Source organism: Gymnogyps californianus, chromosome 2 (genome assembly GCF_018139145.2).
Source record: "Gymnogyps californianus isolate 813 chromosome 2, ASM1813914v2, whole genome shotgun sequence".
In the NCBI taxonomy this organism is placed as follows: Eukaryota; Metazoa; Chordata; class Aves; order Accipitriformes; family Cathartidae; genus Gymnogyps; species Gymnogyps californianus.
The window spans coordinates 15,467,646-15,491,136 of NC_059472.1; the positions used below are offsets into that span (position 1 = coordinate 15,467,646).

At 42.4% G+C, this 23,491-nt stretch overlaps 1 protein-coding gene across 1 annotated transcript; it reads right to left on the bottom strand.

Moving 5' to 3' along the window:
* Positions 1-863: 863 nt before the first annotated feature.
* Positions 864-22,392, bottom strand: SLC30A8 (solute carrier family 30 member 8). The gene is made up of 8 exons (XM_050892437.1): positions 22,313-22,392; positions 13,755-13,959; positions 9,702-9,840; positions 5,663-5,816; positions 4,953-5,142; positions 4,441-4,546; positions 2,024-2,158; positions 864-1,009 (listed from the first exon to the last, which is right to left on the bottom strand). The coding sequence occupies exons 1-8, from the start codon at positions 22,390-22,392 to the stop codon at positions 864-866; spliced, it is 1,155 nt and encodes a 384-aa protein (XP_050748394.1).
* Positions 22,393-23,491: the final 1,099 nt, after the last annotated feature.

Here is a 23,491-nt window from a genome sequence, read left to right on the forward strand (position 1 = left end):
AGAGTCTTTCCTTGTCCTAATTATTCTTTCCTTTTCTAGGAACACCTGGTCTGTTTTATTGTCACGACCCAGTGGTACCTTGTGATACGGACACCCAAAAATCCACTACAAATGTTCCACCACAACTTACCGTGACGCAGTGCGATACGAGTTATGGGTTGTCTCGATAGTAGAGAATACTGCCCATGTCTGGCAGAAAAGAGTTTGGCTGAGGGCTAGCTGAAAAAAGAGATAGGGCTAGCTAAAAAACAAAGAGGTGTTTGCCAAATGTGAATGGAGTGAATTCTCTTGTGATCCACACTGCAGAATATGCTGTACATCTGACACTTCCCTTAATATGCAGGAGGGAGTGTCTGCCAAAAGGCAGGGAAAACACATGCCACCATCTCTTTCTTTCCCGGATCTCTTCATCCCTCGTGCTAATTTAATTTTTCTCTTTTATCCTGCGTAAGTGTTGAGCTTTGCTAACACCAAACTTACATTTCATTACATTTTGTGATAATTGGTCTGCTGGTAATTTGAAGGTTGATTAGTTTTTTGTTACCTGTGATTACAAACAGGCACTCTTAAATGTTGCTTTAGTGCCAATCTGCTGCTCTAGTCAAGAATAATTTAGATACTTTCTCTTGTAATTGAAAGTAACCGCTGATGGACAGGTAATCTAGCTGATGGATGGACCTAATACGTGTTCTCTCTTGGTAAATGGTACCAACAAATAAAGGTCCATGCGCTGCTCGCAGTGGCAGGGCTTTTAGTTCAGTTAATTACCATTTCTTGTTAATCAATTACATACAGCCAGCACATATAGTCTCTATTGACCTGTAAGAGGAGTGATCGTTATTTTGCATAGCATACTGCGCCCTTTAATCCCGGGGCTCTTGACAGAAGATGCAGTCTCGTTTCTGATCCTCTCCCGATTCAATCTGAATGGTGATGGAGTGGAAGCTGTAGTGCTCAAACAGAGCTTGGGTAATATCTCTCAAAATCTTCTGGCTGTCCGCTGTGTCTGCTATAGATAGCAAGCAGAAAATAATCAAAATGCATATAATATAATATTTTAAAGAAGAGTGTTTACTGATAGAAGCTATTCACAAACTTCTAACAAGAAGTTTGTTTTGAGAAGTGTTTCTTGTCCTTTTTATCCTTCTTTCAGGAACCTGCATGTCAGCAAAAGTTTGTTCATTCAAATGTGGTCGGAATATGCAATTTTGGCAAGAGCTGAGCTAAGAGCAATCACCAAAGAAATTCAGTTTGGCAGAAGACTGGAGGAAAACAGGAATACTTAATAAAGATTAGTTCATCCAGTCAGGGAGTAGCAACAGTACCAAGTGATTCGGGTGGCTAATAGACGCACTCTTTTTGGGAAGTGGAGAATCCATGGAGGATTTCGCCTCTGAACCCATTCTTGGCCAAACACAGGTGGAAATTTTTTCTTAAATAAACCTTAACATGTACAAAGCAAACAGATAAACAGGAAAATTGATCTGGGTAGTGGACAATTTGTCAACAGGGATAAGGACTACATTTAAAAAAGATATTTTTAAAGTTGAACTGTTCCCCTGGAGTTACCTCTACGCTCCAAGCTACGTTTTAAAGATTGTTTTACAGCTAGAGATGCATCAGGAATGCAGATTTGCCCTGTAAGTTCTTCTTATAGGGTTCAACAGTTTTCAAGTTTGACAAATCCACTCCAAAATCTATTTGATATTGTGAGAAAAAGCCGGCCTGTGTCTAATTCTTCTAACTTATTTAAAGTATCTTGTAGTTTACTTCCTTGCTCCACAGCCTCTGCAGTTTTTCAGTTTTGGGCTAAGTAAAGGTCCCTGTTGTTTTGGCAAGATTTCTGGGAGCAGGATTTGAGAGCTTTTGCTGTTGCTGCTGTTGTTGTGGTTTTTGCAACAAAATGGTGACATTTGTTTTAACAAGCAACAGATATACAGTCAGTTGTATCCCAATCAGGAGAGACTGACCTTTACTAGGTGGCAGCTGAATACTTACTCTCTGTTGACAGAAATTTACTGACCTGTGGCAACATGAGCAGATAGAATAGTTTGATTCATTGTCAGAGACCAAAGATGAAGGTTGTGAACAGACTCCACTTTCTCAACTGCTAAAATTCTTGCTTTCACTGCATCATAAGCAAATCCTTTTGATGTTCCTTAAAAGGAGAAATTGGTGGAAAAAAAATATTTTTAAGAGATAAGAATGATAATTATTAGAGGAAAATGCATCATGAACCTTTATTCAGTTAGATGTATAATTTTTATAAAAATACAAAACACTTTGGAAAGCCTGTCTATTTCAGATTTCACTCTGAAATTTAATCCTATCGCTTGTTTTATACTTCTCCATGGAAGAATGAGACTCATGCATGTGTCAGGAGATATTCTGAGGGTCCGGTTTACACAGGGAAGTGAGCTGTTTAGGCAGATCGTGTCATAGTTTTGCACCAACATCTTTTGTGAGTGCAGATTTTATGGCATCACCTGAGCACCTCTGAGGGATGCTGTCCTCAATACATTTACACAATAGAGAAGCATCTGTTTAGCAGAGATGGAAAGACAAACATAAAGATTAAAATAGTTTGACTCAGGAATCTTAGATAAGATTAGACCCCAGGTCTAGTTAATGAGTAGATCAATGACTGTTTTCCTTCTTACAAAAGATGATGATGGTGATGACTCTCATTCAGAGTGAGGACAAATATGATAGGGTGAGTTGCTACATGAAATTCAGAGTTTAATCTAAATCCAGATTTGACCAAGGAATTTAACTATGGATCTTCCCTGGAGTGAGACATGGGAGTTTGGAAATGCACCTCTACGCCCACGTGAACAGCTATGCTCATCATGCTTCACTTGGATCAGTAAACTGAAAAATATTTTTAATGCCACCACTTACGAAGTATAATAATGATAAGCACAGTATTGGTTAATTGTGTCTTTCATACCGTAACTGATAATTATTTGTAATCGTTAATGACCTCAGTGTTGTATGCTTTGTCCTATCTGTTTATTAGAAGAATGATATGCTATATGGAGCACTGACTTAGTAGAATATGATGCTGACATGCACATGTTCTGTAGAGAAAACCATGGACAGTCAGTGCCTGTATGACAGAGTCAGTTGCAGGGGCTGTGGGGCTGACACCCCGGGACAGGCTGGATGTTCTGTGCACAGGGTAAGAGCCATCTCTTTAGAAAATTCTGGGCAGAATGTGCTACTTAGGAGGCAGGAGACTGGCTTCAGAGACCTCCCCAGAAGGAGAGCAAAAAAGGGCTTGCTGCAGAGGGGAACAGAGCATTGCCAATTTTGGCATGTCAGCACTGCTTATGGAAGCTGGGAATCACTGCTCTGAGAAGGAGACCTCTGAGTGTCAGGGGCTGCCAGGCCTTCCTGGTAGTTTGATTTTTTTTTTTTTTTCAGTAATCAAGGGATCTTCTGATTTTTTGGCAGCCAAGATACAGCCAGTTGCTGCACTCTGTCTAGGTACACGTCTACACAAATGTATCTCTCTCTCGCAATCACTGAAAGCAAACCAGTCCTAGAATGAAGCTTTACTGTAAAACAACATTGGAAATTTTCTTCCTTGAAGCACAAGTAGGTGCAAAGTGAAAGAGAGAAGTAAATAGCCATGCAGACAGTCACACTGAGTAACTAATATCCATTCAAAACCTACACCGTTAGAGATACTTTTCCCTTTAATCCTTATGTCTTCATAGCTGAGAAAGAGGTTGCATTATATTATTCAGTGTAAGGAAGGCAAAAACATGCATCTATGACTGCTCAAGTCATTTGGCCTTGCAAATCAAATGTTCAGGCCCATAGCTGACGGGATTAAATATTGCTAAACCTAGTTCTTCTTGCTGCTGATGTGCTGAGAATTCTCTATTCCCTCGCACCTGAACACAACTGGAAAGCTCCATTGGCTTGCTTTTCTGGACTGGCATAACTAAAAATCTTTTAAAGTTCTGCCTCTTGCACTCAGCCTATTTCACAGACACAGTTCAAAGCACAGTCTTTTCTTTGGGTTGGTTTTTTTTGGCAAAGACTTGTATTTCACATGGATAAAGGAATTACACAACGAACAAAGTGAGTAGATATCTCACATGCCAAAGGGGTGATAAAAAGCAATGATGTTACACATACGACAAACAAAAGCAACTCAGTTTTAGGAACGTATTGGGAGTTCATTAGCAAAACAGCAGTACACTGATTTTTATCAAAACTGGCATATATATAAATCTTCTAGTGCAATGGTAGAAAACAGTTTTGATTAAAATTGTAATTAGGTTTAAAGTATGATCAGAATTACGAGAATATTGGAAACTGATACAGAAGTGTGCTATTATACTTTTGTCAGCGAGTATAAGTGATACGGAGAAAGAGAGATAAAAAAACCCAAAATATAACTGTATTGATTCTGGAATCAGGTCCTACCTTCCATTAACACAATCAAAATATCCTTTAAAATGGTGATGGTGGTTGCCAAAACAAAGATGGAAAACACAAATGTGCAGATTGGGTCAGCTATTTTGTATTCTGGCTAGAAAAATATGAACACATCAATTTTTGTTAATTTCATTATTGTTGGTTATTGCTATTTTTAATTAGTTAACCTCAAAGAATAATATATTCCATTCATCTAGTACAGAACGAGTGCTGACCTCCTTTGCCAGTTAGGGAGCCTCAGCACAGGGAATGAAGGTGCTACAGACAAAGAAAGGGAGAGACACTGAAGTATCCTCCTTGCAGTTGGAACACCAAGAAGCAAGCATTACACTCTCAACAGTCATTTCAATTCCCAAGAATAAGTATAATTGTCTTTGACTAAATTACAATGTATATCATTAAGACAGAGAAAATATTTACATATTACCTAGTGTCACAATGCTATGAAAATAACTGTTACCCTTAATTGCAAGGAAGGCAAGTAAACTAATAAAACTAACCTTAAAGAAGATGATAAGTGCGCTAATTAGCACACTAATACTCTGGAATAGATCTCCGATGGCATGCACAAAGGCTGCCCGCAGACTGGCATTGCTCAGAGCTGCCTTTTCCAGAGGGGCCGACACGTGTTCCCTGGCTTGTGCGCCATGGCTGTGCCCGTGGCCAGTCTGGTGCAGAATCAGGCTTAGTCTGCAAGAGATGTAAAGCTGCAAATATCAGTGGGGTTATTGCACCTCTGAAAGCAGTGATGTCACACGCGTCATCAATCCTCTCACGTCTGAATGCTGAATAGTAAATCGGACACATTAGGTGAAAATATAGAGTGGCTTAGCAGATAATTCCTAAGTGATTCAGTGGTTTTTATACAAACAAGAAAGTCTGTGAACAGGGGAATTAATGAGGCCTCATTTTCTATAGAGTTCTTGAATGTTCTGACATCTAATAAAAAGTGAGATGGAGATTAATCTTTTCCTGGAGTTTGTGCATTCATAATTTCCCTTCCCAGTGTGGCAGCTAACAGAAAGGAGGAGAGTAACTGCAACCTTCAATAAGAAGCAGGATCTCTCTTCTCTACCCCTTTCCGTATCCTCATGAAACTCATAAACACTTAACATTTTTGAGGCCAATATCTCTCTATCATTTTTTATTGAAATACAGCAGCAGGTTCAAGGTTCAATAGTTATATGGAGAGGAAAACAAAGTAACTTACAGGATGTTGGCGAGCACAGCACAAGCAGAGGTAATGAGCATCACTGGAGCATCAATATCATAATCGGGGTGTAGCAGCCTCATGCTAGCCAAATATGTCAACACACCAGTCACCATCCAAACAATTATCATAGACATCAAAGCTCCCAGAATTTCTAGGAATTAAAACAATCAGGATTTTAACAGGAGTCATAACAGAAATGCTACGAATTTTAAGAGATTGATGGTAATGGTTCCCGGTTTGTGAGCTTTATAGCCAGGAGAGTTACTTCTTGTGTGTTGGCAGCCTTGGTACTCACAAAGAATGGGCCAAACCCCTTTCTGGTCATAGCAAATCCAGTGGCTGCCCGGGGCAGCCCTATGCATGTGGTGGCCTAACCCTGTTCTACCTGCTCCTACTTTTGTCCCCTTTCCAGTGTTGAGTTCATGCAGCATTTGGAGAAGTTGGAGAGATGAAAAAGATCATTTGGGGAGTTTTGGGAGGAGCAAAAGGAGCTGTAATGGGAAGGAAGGACAAAAGAGCAATTCTTTTACACCTTATGTAGTTCCCTGGCCCTGCCAGTATGGTGTGAAGACCCCAGGAACCAGCCCTCCTTCCCCAACAAGATTATCTTGGTCACGGGAGCAGAGATTGGAGGGAAGGAGAGAGGCATGGCTCACCCAAACCCACCGGCAGACATAATGCCCCTCCAATAGCCTCCCTTGTTTCTGCACACCTCTCTTCGCTTCACACTTCAGAAAGGCAGTGACAGCCCCCAACGAGGTCCTGCCAGCAAAACCTTTCCTTCCTCTCTCCTGGGACTCATCCTGCCAATGCCACAGAATCATTTTTGTGCCACCAGCCATGATAAGGACAGAAGAAGTTATTTTTTCCCTGGGGCAGCAAAATTTAATTTCGTCTCTATTGGCTCTGAGTTGGGCTCAAATAAATCCAGTCCCCAAGGCCACCTTTTATTGCACTGCCATAGGAGAGGTCCGGGGATGTTTGTATGAATGTGCAGCATGTTTTTAATAGGATGTGGGACTAGTAATTGCCATATGACTTGAATGGGTAAATGTGGCACTTTATGAGCACAACTGAGACAATACCAAGGAAAATGAAAGCTCACAGTAAAGTGAAAGGCAGTAGATAGCCAGAAAGAGCAAAGCGCTTGCACAGACCTCCATTGTCAGTCAATGACAGCAGCTGAAACTCAGCTTATGATTTTGAATATATTTTTATGAGGGTCACACCTTTTGCTTGTCTGGGTCCAGGCTTCAGATGCTTATCAAAATAACGATTTGGTCTAAAACTGACAAATAACAAATGAAAGTGCACTGACAGGGAAATCCAGTTTTGCTTAAAATTAGATAGAGAGAAGCTAACATAAAGCATACCTGGTGTTTATATTTTCTGCAAATTACAGGTTGAAACGCTGCAAACTTGGCCCAGCTGAAGGTGTTGATGGCTATGCTATCATTGGCATGAAAGGAGCCAACAGCTTTGTGAACACCTGTATGAATATCTGTGTGCATGTGTGCATATGCTCCACAATGGAATATGTTAGAAGTCATCTTTACCTACACAGGTGAAAATACATATTACTTTTCAATGTAGTATCTTAGCAAAAGTTTAGCTAAGCTTACAGACCAGTTCAGTAGTACTAAATGCTTTAGTCAAGATGTTCTCAGTTACATTTCTTCAGAACTACTAGCACTAACAGAGCACAGCAAACAATAGTGTAGGATTTTTTGGGAATCTCTGAATCATACCAGAGATATAGAAATAGAGGTTGAAGAGAGCTTTCCTACCTGGAAGTAGGTCTGGCTCACACTATCAATCAGTCTCATTCAATATTGTGCTTCTAGCCCTGTTGCTGAAAGTAGCTGCGCAGCCAAAGGATTGCATTGAACTGCTGTCTTGACTGGTTCTGCTGCCTGGTTCTGGCTTAGAGGACAGGAGGCATTCAGATGGCTTCTGCTAAACCTGAGCCCTGTCATACACAGTCTTTGCATGACAAACCCTATCTATCAGTCTGAGAAAAGCAGTGGAAAAACAGCTTCCAGTGTCATGGAGGGCTGCAGCTGCAAGACCTAGGTAGTCAGTGCACAGTGACTCTGCCACCCACCTGACTGCCCTCAGCTACTCTATTTAGACACCCACCTGCATATTAAACTGGAAATATAGCTGGGAAAATAAGCAAGAAACAGGGTAACTATCATGGAATGCAATTAAATAGCCACTGACATTTGATGCAAGGGTCTCTCTGTTACCAGGATAAAAAGGCAATAAAAGATTGGGTTTGAAGTTCTGCATTGCAATGACAAAAACCTAAAAAATCTAACACAGACTGAGGGTGAAGTTACATGAGGTGGCTGAACCTGCCTACATCAGCAAGAGAGAAGTCTCTCTTTCACTTTCCTGTCTTCCCAGGCTAAGAGAGCATAGACACAAAAAGTAATTATGGATCAACTGATGGTAAGTAGTAGTTTGCTAAGACTGCAAAATTCAGCTGTGTGTTGTCTACATAATGCCAGCCATGCTTCAGTCATACTAAACCTCCCCCTCATCCAGCAGTCTGTTTCCAGCAGAGTTGGTAGAATATACTTAGGGAGCAATATAAAGACAGGATGAGTATGGCATATGTCTTCCCTGGTACATTCTGCAGCTACAAGCAACCTTGGCCTACAGACGTCCTGAGTCAGAAGCTACTTCTGGACCTTCATATTAAACATCCTTGAAGCATTTATCATCTGAGTGCTCAGTTCAGGTGCATAGGTGTCTACAGCCATTTGAGATACAGTGACACCTCCATGTATGGCTTGACACAAGATATATAGATGACCCATAGACTACCGGAGTGCCAGCTGGAGACTTGGTGGAACACGTTAGGGCATTTCAAACAGCACTGATCACTTACATATGAGCAACTAAATCGAGCCCTAAGACACCCCGCATGGGTTTCATTTCCAGACTGAGACAACTAAATTAAAATGTCTACATGTAGGTGTGAGCTAAGTGTCTAAGCTCCCTTTGTGGACAATGGACATCAAATTAATGGTGATTCACACAGCTCCCCGCTCCATTGACTGACTGGGAACACATCCTGGTTTCTTAACTATGAGTGTCTGGTGGCATTTGAGATGCCCTGGTCTTGTGCTTGGCATCCTGTGCAGTCTCCTGTGGGTCTTGCGCGACAGCTGCCATTCCCATGCATAAGTGTCAGACACCATAGGGATGTAGCACTAGACTTCTACGTTTAGGTAGCTGAATGGAGTCTAGATTTCTGTTAAACGTATCAGACACTTGGACCCTGTGCTTATATGTGCTCACGTACGTGTAGACATTGATATTTAGGTGTCTAAATCTTGAACAGAATCATACCCCCAGAAAACTTTTCTCATAGTTCATATTTTGCTGGTGTCTTGTCTTTTGTAAAAACACTTGTGTTTGATTGTAAGGCTTTTGGTATTAGGTGTCATCTGAAAATATGTTGGTTGAGGACAGAGAACTTCTTTGAAAACCTGCCAGTGCTTCCATCTGATAAAAACCAGCAGTGATAAAGAGATATGCAGAGAGAGGATTTAGAAAATGGTAAATGTTAAAGGATCTCACTTTTCTACAAATATAACATTGTTGTCTTTTTTAAATAATTTAATGATGTGCTTTATCATTCTATAAATGGAGTAGACCCCCATTTTTATGGGTATTGCTGCTTTTATAGAAACTTGTGTTTCATAGTAGATTGAGGACTCAGTCCTCACACTCAAGTCACTGAGGGAAGTTGCTGTTATCTCAGCCAAAGCTACCACCAGCCCAAAACTATGTTAAACAATGAACTGAAAGACATATTTATAGATAAGAGATGACTGTGCTCTTTACTTCTTTGAAGCTCACTGGCTTGCTCAGTTTGTCACGTGTCCTGGGGGCTTTGAGTGCATTAGTGCACTATCTCTAAATATCTGCAGACATATGTTGGACATGGGCACATTTTCCAGTCCCTGGCTATGATGACTTCCCTTTCCCATTCCACATGTTCATACTGTGACATGTTTGCTACCTGCTCGGTGCCACCCGAAAGTTAACTGTTTGGTGGGAGGTTTGGAGGCAAGCCACAGAGAGAAGAGGCTGATCAGGAAGCTTGTCAGGTCCACCAGGATGTGTGCCGCGTCGGTGATCACCGCCAGGCTCCCGGCGATCTGCCCACCTGTGTGAAACAAGCGGCCATATCATGGCTCCGGTCAGAAGTTTGAGTCCACCAGATCAAACTTGAGACCTGCTTTGATGTGAGTCAAAGGGAACACTCAATTTTCAGTGATCATACACATGACTCAAAACTCTTCAAAGATAGTTTCATTTTGTACCTCATTCATGCAGTGAAAGGTATCAATTAATAGAAAGAAATAAGCTTAATTACTTTGTCCGAGAGAGAGAGAGTCCTAAGAACAGTAAGAGTTGTGATACATTAGTGCTGTGGTTATATTACTATTGGACTGTTTTACTGTGGCTATTTTAATATCAGATTTCTTCGTGAAAAGCAGTATTAGGGATCACATTTCTAGGATCCTCCCACTATCTTTTCACAGATCACTGATATTTTTACGTATGTACAAAAACTCAGAGACTTAGCTTATGGGATTAATTTCCTATTTGTTATAGGAAAATATGCATGTTCTTCCTGAGGTTTGGATGACTGGATGATGATCTGTTTATTTGTCACAGGCAACACTAAAACAGGAATAAAAGGAAAGGTCCCAGTAGAAGAGCTGTCATAAACAACCAACTATTTTGGTGAGGGCATAGAGAAAAATGTTCTGTTCACAGGACTAATCTATCATTTTGCGTCTGTAATGCATGATTTAATTTTACTGCTAGAGCTGGGAAAATGTGGCTGAATGCCATTTTACTTTGGGGGGTTTTGGTTTCATGTGAATTCTGAAAAAAAAAAAACAAAAAAAAACCCCAACCATTTTAGACTATCTGAAACCACATTTCTTTTACCCAGTTAGCCAAATATCATTATTTTGCCAAATTCTTCTAACCATGTCTCAGGGCTAAAGGCAAATCCAAAGAAACGAAAAGATTGCTCTAAACTGCCCCAGCTGCCAGTGGTTACAGAAGAAGACAAGGATCACAGGCAGGAAGCTGTCCTGCCAACTTCTTATAGCAGGGGAATCTTTTCATCAGAGTGGAAATGTAGAAAAATGGAAATGTGAAATAATAGAGCCAAAACATCTAGTTTCTGCGTTTGGCAATATATTTCCATCCTTCTACAGTCATTTAATTAATTTCAGCTCACTTGTTTCTCCTGACCACAACCCATATGAGAATCAATGAATCCTGAAAAACATCGTAAAATGCCTCATTCAAACCTTTGGCAAGATACCACTGCCAAAGGGACATGTAGACATATATCTTGTCTCCTTATATATGGAAAGTCTTCATGCCAGCAGGATGGACTGTCTGTTTAATTTCCTCCCATATGAAGATTTTAGATTAGAATACCTAATACTGTATGGTTTGTCACTGCAGGAGAATGTATATTGCACATATAGGGCATATATTATTTTTCTCTGTTGCCTCCCTATACATCCCATTTACAGCTACCTGAAAGTTACTTCCCAAAAGGGAGCGAATTTGGGGGCATCTCATTCCTTGCAGTAAAATGAAAAATTCAACAGAAGAGGGATTTCCCAGAACATGCGCAGGTGTAAATGCACATATACTTTCTGGTCATGACACAGCTCTCAGACTTCCACTGTTTGCAGGGTAGCTGTTTCTCAAGTGGGAAGGAATTTTGCATAGCAGAGGGGAGCCGGCTTGTCTGACAGTGCACAGATGTTAACAACCAAGGCATCAGCTCTCTTTCAGCAAACAAATATGCAGAGCACAAGCTGCCTGCAAAACCCTATTGCATTTTAGATACTGAATTTCCATGTTCTGTGGGACAGCATTACAAAAGCTTGTTTCTAGCCTGCCATCCTTGAAAAATGTTGGCAAATTATTATTTTATGTACTGCTGGCATAACTAATGCCTTGGGTGAGTTTCTGAGATCTCAGTCTGCTTATCTTAGCAACGTGGTCAAGTCTTTATATTCCTTTTTGACATGAGGACACAAGTGGGGTTTGTCTCTCTTTCTGGTGCCCAAATGGAAAGAAAGTACTTTGAAAATTTGGTCCTTAGCCACTAAAAACACTTTTATATCAGACCTGTACCTAGGGTGTCATCGGTTTGACTGATATCTCCAAATGTATGGAGATTGTGATGGATCTGCATGAGAAGAACAGAAGATAATGGTCTTTTAGAGACAGTTGGTGTATCAGGCTCAGCCAACAGTGCCCCTTTTGGGAGAACAGTAAGGGCCAGCACAGATGGTTTGAGCAAAAATATCACGGGAAAGATCTAGGACTTCAAAGAAGCACAACTTTTCAACCTCTTTGAGAGTGATGCAGCTTAGTTTCTTCTGTTTAGCATAATAATGCCCACGGAAGCTGTTTGCCCTTAAGAGGAGAAGGAAGGGGAACATACTCTTTATTTTCAATAGCAAAGCCTGTGTAATAGTTACAGGCTTTTATTACTTTGTATCAATACTCCCAACAAGTGCCCTTTATGGCTTACTATTGCCCACAATGGATGTTTATAGCTTTGTATACCACAAAGCGGTAGAAATCATCAGTCACTCAATGGTCAATCATCAGGCACAGGCAGTCTAGCCTAACGATTAAAAAAATTAAATGTATGGTTCATAATTACAAAAATCTCCATAGACTGCTGTCTGTAAATGCAGTTAATAACTGGTTTGTCAAAGTTTAATGTTCTGAAGCAAAATGGTCTTCAAGCCTCTTACTTAAGCTGTCACTGCAAAAAAGCTGTATGATTCATTAAGCAAAATGAAACATTTAGTTAACCTATCATCTGTCCTTCCAATTATCCTCTAGCATTGCCGCATTCACCAAACTTAAGCCTACTGATTATATGGTTTTGTTAATAATGCATTACTTCTGGCACTGGAAATTACTGCTTGGAGATTAGTGGTATGCACCGGTTTTCATGGGGGAAATGCACGTCACCTACAAACAACGGGGCTTCATGCAGATGAAGCGCGTGGGAGGGCAGAGTTGGAGAAGTCCCTGCTGGGTTTGGCAGCCAGGGGAGAAGGCAGAAATGCAGCGGCTCTTTCAGTGCCTCCACTTCTCACCTGTGGGGAAGACAAAGCCTTTCTATTTCATTTTCATGGGGCTCCAGAGATGCTGCAGCTGGGAAAACGTGGATTTCAGAGGCCTTCCTGGCTGATTTTTGTTACATCCCCTGGGGCACATGTGGCAAAAGTCTGTGGGATTCCTCATGCCTTACCTTACCTCACCTCACTGCGGAGAAGGGGAAATTAAAGAGCCAGGAACTATCAGGTGGGTATATTACAGAAGCCATACAGAGAGCAGATTGGTGGGACAAAACAAAAGCTAATGCTCTATGAGCGAGCCAAATACTTATATTGGATATTGTAGGATGGGTCCAGAAGTGAAAGCTAATTAGACAGGGGAATAATCTTCCATTGATCCAGAGACACAGCAGCAGGCCAATTTAAAAGATAAACGTGCCCTGGTATAAATACATTGACTTAACTGAAGAAAAACAGATGGTGAATCTGGCCCTGGATTTCCCTGGATTTTGTAGACTGTTGCATTTAATATCAGATCCTGCTGCTAGCAGCCTTCATCAGTGCTGAGGTCTCATTGGCCTGGATAAATATGTAATATCTTTTCATCTTTTCCAAAAAAATGTAACCCGATTTATTAGAAACCTTTTGTGACATGATGCTAAGACACACTAGCCACTTTTAGCCAAGCTTAAAGACCTGGGAGAACAGTTCAGACCATTAACTAATCTTTGTATTCCTACCCAGATGCAATCCTTAAATGAATACATGAAAATATTTTGATAATTTCACTTAAAAAGACCCCACAATTCTTTTAAAGACGGGGGAGAAAGGAGAGTTATTTTATCCCAAGTGGGTTCATATCTGTGCATCATGGGTCCCTGCAGTCAGAGTGCATACAAAAGGGCATGAATACAGCTGTGCTGGGCACCAAACTGAGCTCTCTTTGGGCAAACATACTCCCCTGTAATCTCAGCGATCATGAAGAAGATGCAAATTACTGATGCTACACAGAGCTTCCTCCTGGCTTGATGCTGCTCCCTTTTTCTGTTCTCATAGGCCTGTGAGTAGCCGTGACAGTGATACGCTGGATTAGCTTCAGTAACTTCTGCTTCCTGCTGCTGCCTCTCTTCATTTAAATTCTTCTGATGCCAGCTCATCCTTCGGGATTGAAAGAAACAGAAGGTTAAAAAAGAAAAACCCTGGTTATTTGGGCGTCTAGCCCTGCAGCCCCAGAAACTATGTAATTAATGCTTTCAAAGGATAAAAGCAGCGTTGGGAACTGTGGAGCAGGTCATAGAAGAGGCTTGCTCGCACAAGCAGGCTCTGTGGGAGGGAGCTGCACATGAAATGACTGCTGAGTTTCCCAGCTCTTTGGGCTCTCCTACATCATTTAGCAGTTTATGAAGCACAAGGTGACTTTTTTAGGCTGTGTATTTTATGCACACCGTATGATTTTCAAAAAGTCGTACCTCATGCAAATAGTAACCAAATTCAGCACAGGATGGAGACAATTCTGTGGAAAATTTCATTTTTTTATTCCCAACAGCTTTGTCAGGAAGACTGTTAAAAAAAAAAAAATCTTCTTTTTCTCCAATATAATTGACTAAAGATATTTCTCCCCTCTCTTTGCATGCAGAACTATTTTATCTCAAATTTCCACGTATGTACAAAAACTATCAATATTCCAGCAGGCCCTGAGTGCAGAAAATATTAGACCAAAAGTTTCAAAGGCACTTAAAAAATCAAAGAAAACAATTCTCAATAGTATGCTGACCCCTTTGTGCCACTGATATCACAGAAAGGAGCGTTCAGCAGAAGTGGCTCTTTGAGCATTGCTCCATCACAAGGTGATTTCCCAGCCAAATCTGCTTTGCCACAAAACCTCAATGCTGTCCTCCTCAGGGCTTCTGCACAGGAAATATGGCATGGGGGTAGAGAGGTCCAGGGCCGAGCACCATTGCACTGCAACTGCGGAGCTCCTGGATGACCATGACATCTGGTGCTTTCTCTAGAGCAGCCCAGAGACTCCCCCAGGGGAGGCCCCAAGGTGGTTTGGTAAGCAAGGACATTCCCTCCTCCTTATCTCTCAACTGAGAAGAGCCCAAATGGCAACTGCCCCCCCAGACCCTGTCCTAGGAGGCTCGACTGAAAACCATTATGTCTTTCTAGATACAACATTTGTTGCCACAGCTGTTCCTGATGTGATAACCCCATTGGTAAAACATCCCCTGCTGTGTACTGAGAATTGTGGGAGCACACTGTGGCATCAAAAGGTCAATTCTGCCCAGCTGCACATACATAACATTCATATAACTATGTCTTACAGCTATTTGAGGTCTGTGTGTGCACGGCCGTAGTCCGCAAGCCTGCCCGGGCATGCAGCAAACTCCACTGCTGTTTCTGAGTCTGAAATTACCCTGGGGGCATGATGTGTGGCTGGGCTTAGCTGCCCCGGTAATTACAGCCTTTTTTCCCCATTCTGACTAAGGACTTTCCTTTGGGACCAGGAAGAATTGTTTCTTCAATCCCGTGAAGGAGATCTGTGCTTGGAGAAGTACATGGATCTTGGTGACTTTCTGTAGCGTTTCTGCACTGTTTATGGAAGTATGAAGATGCCTAAAACATCCCTGGAAAGAAATCATGTCGGTGGCTGCCAATCTGCAGTAGTCAATGTCAAGAAAAAAATTGCACTGAAATCGCAAGCTTTTTCCAGCTGCCTTTTTGGGCAGCCTGAGGGGGCTGCAGCTGCTCAGCGGGTCCGAAGTCCCGCCGGGTGCCCCGCAGCCTGCAGCCCACCGATGGGCGAGAGGCAAAAGCAGCCACAGAGCTGCGGATGCCTCGGGACCTCGTGTTCATCAGCACCGCGGAGGTACTGGCGAAAGGGGAAGAGCTGACCCACCTTGGCAGCCAGGCCCTGCAACTGTAGATAATCAGCGTGGATTTGGTTTTGTAAATATTATTGAGATGTTCCAAGGATGCAACATGTTCCCATGAGTCAGCTTGTTTCCCGGCCAGGTTAGCAGCTGGTCTCTGTTTGCTCAGCAGAGGTGACCAGTTCCCCCTGTACGTGAGGAGCTTGCGTAAAAGAGCAACTCGTCAGATTTAATGCCTGATGCCTGGAGACAGTGAGTTTTCTTAGTCCTTTTGTCAGTGTTTTCCTTTATTTTCCCCACAACAACAAATAAATGGGAACTGGGCCGTCTGGGGAATGGGCTGCCCATCTGGCAGCCGGGGTCCCCGCTAGCCAGTCCTTCTCCAGTCCTTTAGTTTTACATTCATCAGGCTCCTCATGTGCACTGTGTCAGTTATGTACAATATTTTCCTGATGAATTAGACTCAGAAGGTACCACAAATTGATTCCTTCCAGATGGCTGAATAAAATACTGTAGTTCTCTCACTCTTCCCTGGAGATCAGGGCATGCAGGTTTTTCTTTCTCGTGATCCCTCTCTGGAGTTAACTTCCAATGCTTTTCTATAGTTTGCATGTAAAATTAATTTCCCTTTAACTTAATTTTCATCAGCTGGCATTGAACGTTAAAATCATCTTAACAACATGAGTCATGATCAGCTCACCAGCCTGTCAGGGCAGGGATGCCAAAATTACCCCTGCAGATTTCTGAGCCACCAAATCCTTTCCTTGCTGTTAACAAAATAGGTCGCTTTGTGATCCCCCTCCCTTTTTTAATCTTCAGGTCTCTCCATCAGCTAACAGAACCTCAGTACCACTGAGGGGTAGGAATGCACTGTCCACAGATCTTGTTGAACAGATGCAAAAGCAAACAGAGACAGCGTAAACCCACAAATGTCACATTTTTCTGTCTAAAGGGTACCTAAATAAAAGTGGCCCGGTTGTCAGAGGTGGCGAGCATTCGCTGCTCCCTTTGAACTCGTGGAACAGCATCTGGCCCAATGAGTTAGGAAAACTCCTGCCAGCTCCCATGTGTAACCATTATTTTTTTCTTCCACGAGCAGCCTGCCACTAATTAAAAGAATCTAAGAGACAGTTTTATAAATGTGTGAATCAAAAGCTTAAGGTGCAGAGATCAGCTCTGTCAAACCATAAACCCCTTCTGAGTGTGTTAGAGCAAGATGTAGCCTTTGAGCATCAGATCTCTGCACCAGCACACTGCAAGCAGAGTCCCAGATTAAAAAATAATCTTTTCTCCATTTCAAATTCTCTTTCCTTTATAAAAAAGATAGTCAGGGGAATGTCACAGAAAGGCTCCTACTGAGTCATGCCCGGAAGGGGGGAAGTAGAAGATATTAATACATATTGCAGATTCCACACAAATCATTAGCAAGAGCTTTTGATTACAACTTCCTTTTGTTTGTTTTCACTTGATCTGTTGGGTGCCTTGATCTGCAGGCTGATGGGAATAATTGCCATCCTCCTAGACCATTATGAGATCCCCAGCCAAAAGAGCAGAATGTAGAATCACTGCACTTCCCACAGGAGATCATCTCCTTCACAAGGGAAATAGTAATTTTTTGGTGCCTGAAAGGATAATGAAACTGCCTTTAGAGAAAAATTTATCAAAGCCATAGTCACCTCTCTTATGCTGGCACCACTCCGATTTCAACTGATGTACCAATCCTGAATATTTCCAAGTCATTTAAGACCCTGTTTATAGCCTGGCTGTCCAGATTCTCCTTTTCCTTATCGTGGGCACAAACCAGAGGCAAATATTTATATATTTGCATACATTTAGATGTCTAGTAGATGGGAATTTGTCCTCTGGTTATTTTATTTATTCTCATTTTGAGGACCTGGCCATGTATGCATAAATGTATTGTCAATACATTTCCTTCTGCATAACAGTATAACTGTTACAATAGCTGCATGGAGTTAGACCAAAGGTGCATGTAGCCAAGTATCCAAACTCCGTCATGAGCACGAAGGAATACATAAGGACAAAGTACCAAAAAGGAACATGTCCAGAGCAGTACTGGTCCCCGGTTGCACAAATCTGGAGGCTGAAAGGTGGCTGAACCAGAGCTTGTGTCTAATAGCCCTTTACAAATCTTTCTTCCACAAACCTGGCTCACTTGAAAGTGTTGAGTTCCACAGTTTAATTATGATTTGTGTAAAAATAATGCATCCTTTGTTACTCTTAAGCTGTCTGCCTGATATTTTAATTAGTTCTTGTACTGTTAGAAATAATGAATGACCATTCCCTGTTTACCTTCATCATATCATTCATGATTTTATGTATCATTGTTATACCCCTGAACCATTAATTTTCTGAGCTGGTGTCCTATTTATTTAATTTCTGTTTCATACCTCTTACTATCTCAGTTCTAATTTTCTTTCTGAGATGGCATAACTGAAGTGGGCTTAATGGAGATGGCAGATGGCCAGTACTGGGCAGACACAGTCCTTTCTACAGGGTCCTAATGTCACCTAACACGAAGGCAAAAGCAATGATGGGATGGGTTTTGCTGAGTCCCCTAAGATACTGTGTGCTCCTGGGACCAGCTGGCAAGCCAGTACAAAGGAAACATAACCACAGGGCCCACAGCTAAAACCCTTCAGAAGTCACAAGAAACACCTAAAGTTTTCCTGAGCGTTGACTTGTGCAAAGCACAAGGAGTGGTGGAAAGCCTTTATTTGATGAGGACTCTTTGATCTCATAAGAGTTTTCCTATCGCCTGCAGGAAGGCAGAAAAAGAAGAAAATATTCCCTCCATGCTTGTTATAGAAAATCAATCTCCACCTGAAGAAATCATCTCCCAGGCTCACTTCAAACTTTTTGCCTACTGGTATGAGCCTGGCAGACAGGAATCAATTACAAGCCTAAGGCTTCACTGACAGATAGGAATAACTATAGGTCATGTTAACGCCCTGTGTTAAAAACTTTTACATGAAGAAAAGCCCTAAGGTTTTTACACGTTTCCTGCTTTCAGCATTGCCCCCCCCCCTTTTTTTTCTTGTCTCTTGTCTCAGAGACAAAATAAAAACAAAAACCTTGAGACTAGAAGCCTTGAGTTTCACTCGTGTGATGGTATTCAAAATCCCACTAGATATACAGAACATATAAAGAACATAATCAGAAATCCAGAAATCCATGCTGGATCAAGCCAAAATCTAGTTCACAGTGTAGTTGGTACAATCTGATGCAAATCCACAATCCACTGATTTTTGAAGTGGGATATTGAATATTTCTTGTCAATATTACACTGATCTATTGTCAGCAAGAAATAAAATCATCTGGCCTGTCTTCATGCATGGAAACTTCAGGAATTTGGTCAAGACATTCCCTAGACTTTGATAAGTGGTTATCTAGATCACTAGACAGGTGATAGCAAATAAAAAATAACAGATGATTAATCATCTGAAGAATTTATCCTCTCCCACCACCACAATTGACTGTAAAAAGACCATAGAAAACTATCTTAGGCACCTAATTCTGACCTAATTTAAAGAGAGGTGATATGAATCTCTCTTGATATGACTTGCAGACAACACTTTTTGCATAAAGCAGTGCTCAGCTTCAGACCCTGTTACCATTAGGGTTTATACCCTTCCTGGATGCTGGTGAGAAGTGGTGTCCTATCCTGGGACCAGTCCTGTGTAATATCTTTGTTACCTGGAGGAGGAGGTGGAGTGCACCCTGATCAAGTTGGCAGATGATGCCAACCCGGGGGTGCAGCTGATACGTTAGAGGGCAAGGCTGCCATAAGCAGGCTGGAGGAAGGGGTCAACATGAGCATTCTGAAATTTGGCAAGAATGAATGCAAAGTCCTGCACCTGGGACAGGCTTTTGAGACCACATCTAGAATATTGTGTCCAGTTTGGGAGTCCCCAATACAGGAAAGATCAATAAACTGGTGCAGGATCAGCAGAGGGTGACCAGGATGGTTGAGGGCTGGAGCACTTCTTCTGTGGGAACTGGACTTGTCCAGCCTAGAGAAAAGGTGGGTTCATGAGCACCTAGCAGCAGCCTGGCAGTATTTTTGAGGAGTCTGTTGAGAAGATGGAGCTTTATTGCTGTGCATGGAGGAAGGATGAGGACAATGGTCATAAACTGAAACAAGAGAGGTTCAGACTGAATATAAGGAAAAAAAATTGATTGTGAGGGTAATTCAGTATTGGAGCAGATTGCCCAGACAGGTTGTGCAGTCTCCATCTTGAGAGATTTTTTTCAAGACTAGACCAGATAAAGCCCTAAGCAACCTTGTTTGATCTCTTGGCTGACCCCGCTTTGAGCAGGAGATTGGACCAGAGACCTCCTGAGGTCCCTTCCAATGTGAATTATCCTACAAGCCTACAGCTGACCTGATTTTCAGAGAGCTCAGTTAAAGCCCACCCTCTTGTAAGCATTTCAAGTTTGGCATGGGAAACCTCAATGCGTCCAAACCCGCTAGTGACTACAGACAGGCCTGGCATGTACAAAACACTCTCTCCCACAGCCTTGTGTGCAGGGAAAGCAGTCTGTTTTCAGACTTCCTACTCACATGGTTAAGATAAAAACAGTTTTGTTCCCTGTGTGTTGTAATAATGGCATTTATTAAAAAGAAAGAGCCTGGGGGATGGCAAAGAAATAGGCAATCTGTGTGCAAAATAAATTCTGTTGAAAGCATTAGAGCTGTTCATTAAGCCTACACATAGGGAACGGAAAAATGTGGTAATTTATACCAAAGGCTAAGATGAGCTTATTGCTACTGATCGGCTTAAGACACCTGAAGCTGTGCACACAGCCGGTCTGTGCAAGCCCGAGCCCAGCAGGCTGCATCCCCCCTGCCATGCTGGCTCTGGCCCCCGGGCTGCCACCTCGGGTCGCTGGGCTGCGAGGGGGAGCAGGGCGAGGGCTTCCCCTGAGCTGCCAGCTCTTCCGAACAGGAGGGAGACCCCGGCTCTCAGCCCCTGTTTCTGGTTACTGCTGGGATGGAGTAATCAGACTGTGCAGTTAATCAAATTTCACCTGGCAAGCAAAGCCGAGAGGAGGTGCAGCAAAAAAGCCACATGCCTGGATGACAAGTCCTCCTCCTCCTGGAGAGCTGTGTTACCACTGCCACAGCTCAGCCATCTCAGGACCTCTGCTATGGAGGCCTCCTGGGACTGGTCCTCAAGCTGAGGGGCTGTTGGACATATCTGCAGCAATCAGCCCAACAATTGCAATTGTTGCAGCGATTCACCCCAACTAACTTCAATCCTAAATTAAGAAATAATTATCAGAAAGAAATCGACTCCTCCAGAAGGTGAGTCACCTCTCAGATGGGAGGATCAGCTGCCAGGGATTCTTGCCCCCAATGTGCATCCTACCCCTCTTCTCACTGGGGATAGTCCCTGTTCCCGGTGATCCAGGGAAAACGAGGGCTTCCTCACGAGGCAGCCTAACAACTGTCCCTGTCTCAGGGCACCCTTCCCTGCACCGTGTAAAGGGTTTGTCCAGAGACGTCCTTGTGTCCAGAGGTGGCAAGGGGCCAAAGGACCTCAAGCACTGAAGCTGTGCCCACAAAATTGCAAACCATCAAAAAAGCTCTGAGAGTCTTCAGTAACTAAAATGAATTGCAGAATCATATGAGATTTTTTAAAAATATAAATATTACCACAAAAGTCATTTTGGACAGTGCCATGTATATTTATGGAGCCATGTAATAATATTTAAATAATAACCCAGACACTCAAATGACTAAAATACGATGGCAGTGACCCCAGTATAAGAACACGGGGAGACAGATTTCCATTTGAACTGACAGTGTTTACGCCAAGTTTCTGTCCCACGCGTTTTAAGAGAGCCAAGCAATAAATAACCTGAAAACCAATGAGATAATGGAAATGTCAAGAGATGCTAAGCTGTAACTGAGCAGCTATTTTCTTTTAAAAATACTCCCTGGTCTGAGTCAAGAGGAAGAATGAAAATAAGTTCAGCTGCAAAACTATTTTGTGATAGATATTTATACTCATTTTTTAACCCAAACTACAGCATATCATATGTTTTCAGAGGGTCTTTCCTCACTCAAGCAAGCATTTACTCACAGGACCTCTGGCACATGAGAGGTACATCAGCTCCCACATGAGAGGTACATCAGCTCCAAGTCTGATAGACTATCCACATGAATAAAGTTTTGCAGGATCAAGTCCTTAACAGCATCGCATTTCTTTCAGACCAAATAGATAATTTAGACATTCAAGCATGAAGGAGCCTTGAATCAAACATGGTGTCAATAGCACTATTATAATTTAGCTTAAAATTGCAGCATAATCCATGAGGTTTTGTATCCTACAATAAATCTACTAAGCTTATAAAATACATAGCAGGAGACACTTGCTTCAACAGTAGATTGGTTCAATCCATCACAGATGCAGACACATCAGGCTGCTGTCTAGTAAATGCATCAAACATTTAATAAGAAAGTTTGGGAAGGAAAAAATCAAACAAAACATTTTGAAAGTAGTGAAAGATGTTCCCTGTACGCACTGTGAAAGTCCCCGTACTTTGACTTCTGCAGCCTGTCGGCAGATCAAAGACAAAGCAATGGCACTGAAGGAAACAGAGAGTTGTGTTACCTGTCTAGGGCCAAGGAGTACTTCTTGGTGTCCCTCTCACTCACAAGGCAAGCTCTTTCAAGACATTTTTTGGCAGCCATGACGAAAGTTGGTGGGGTTTTGCTTGGTTTTTTTTCCCCCCTTAAACTCTCTTTTCTCTGTTGGAAGCAGATGTGGGCAAAAACGTCCTCCCGACTTATGCAGAAGTCTCTGCCAAATATTTTTAAATGAAAAGGTTTTAATAATCTTCTCAATAAACCCACTGCAAGAGAAAGCTGCTTTCCTAGCGCTGGTGGCGTCACTAACATGCCAACCAGCAACTTGCTGAGCATGTCAGATTGGAGGTTTCGGGCCTCCCTCCCTGTTTTTCTTTTTTTCCCTCCATGTTTGATGCTGTGATATGCTCTCTGGTCACGCAGCGGGTGTGTGCTCTCCCACTCGCTGCCTTGGGTCCAGCGCAGTTGTGCGCACACCGACATGCACGCAGGCGCTCGCACAGGCACACTGAAAGAGAGAATGAAGGTGATTAAAACAGCCCGATTTGCCTGGAAACAGTCAAACCACTGTTTGCCTTTCTGCTTCCTCAGCTTGGGAGGAAAGTACACCTCCCTCACCCCAGCTTGGTGCAAGCGTCTTTAATCTAAGCCATCGCTCTGAAGACTTATTTCTACCCCTGGCACATTTGCTCCTAACGGTTCGAAACAGAAGAGACTGCTTATTATTGCCGTTTGCGACATAGGTTATTGAAATCTTCATTTCACTGGGAAGGACTGCAGGTTGTTATTTCTGCTTTATTCAGTTTGTTAGTTCTGTCGATGGCCGCGGTCCCTGGAGGGGAGGAGAAGACCTCCAGCCTCATGTCTCTCACAGCCTGGCCTAGACATGCTCTTCGGCGCTAATGCGAAATTTTGCACCGGTGCTGTCTGTGTTTTACCATATTCTCGGCAGAAGCAGACTGTGTTTGAGATCCCTACCTGTGCGCTGCCTTCGCAGGAGAGATTAGAAATAGGCAGTGAGCAAATGCTGGGTGCTGCATTTAAATCCTACAGCCTTTTTTTACCATGGGTAGCCTAATATGTATATGATGAGCCAGGATCTCCCCTCCCTTCCCCAAGCTTACAGAACACATACTCTATCTGAGATTCATGGGGGCAGGGGGGCACATTTATACATCATATAAATGCAAAAAATTGGGTTTAC

Bases quoted from the DNA above. Each gene is read 5' to 3' on its own strand.
- SLC30A8 (XM_050892437.1), bottom strand. From the start codon at position 22,392: ATGGCTGCCAAAAAATGTCTTGAAAGAGCTTGCCTTGTGAGTGAGAGG. The intron at 13,960-22,312 runs GTAACACAACTC...TCAATCCCGAAG, and splicing joins TACTCCTTGGCCCTAGACAG to GATGAGCTGGCATCAGAAGA. The intron at 5,143-5,662 runs GTAAGTTACTTT...CATCTCTTGCAG, and splicing joins GCTGTGCTCGCCAACATCCT to ACTAAGCCTGATTCTGCACC.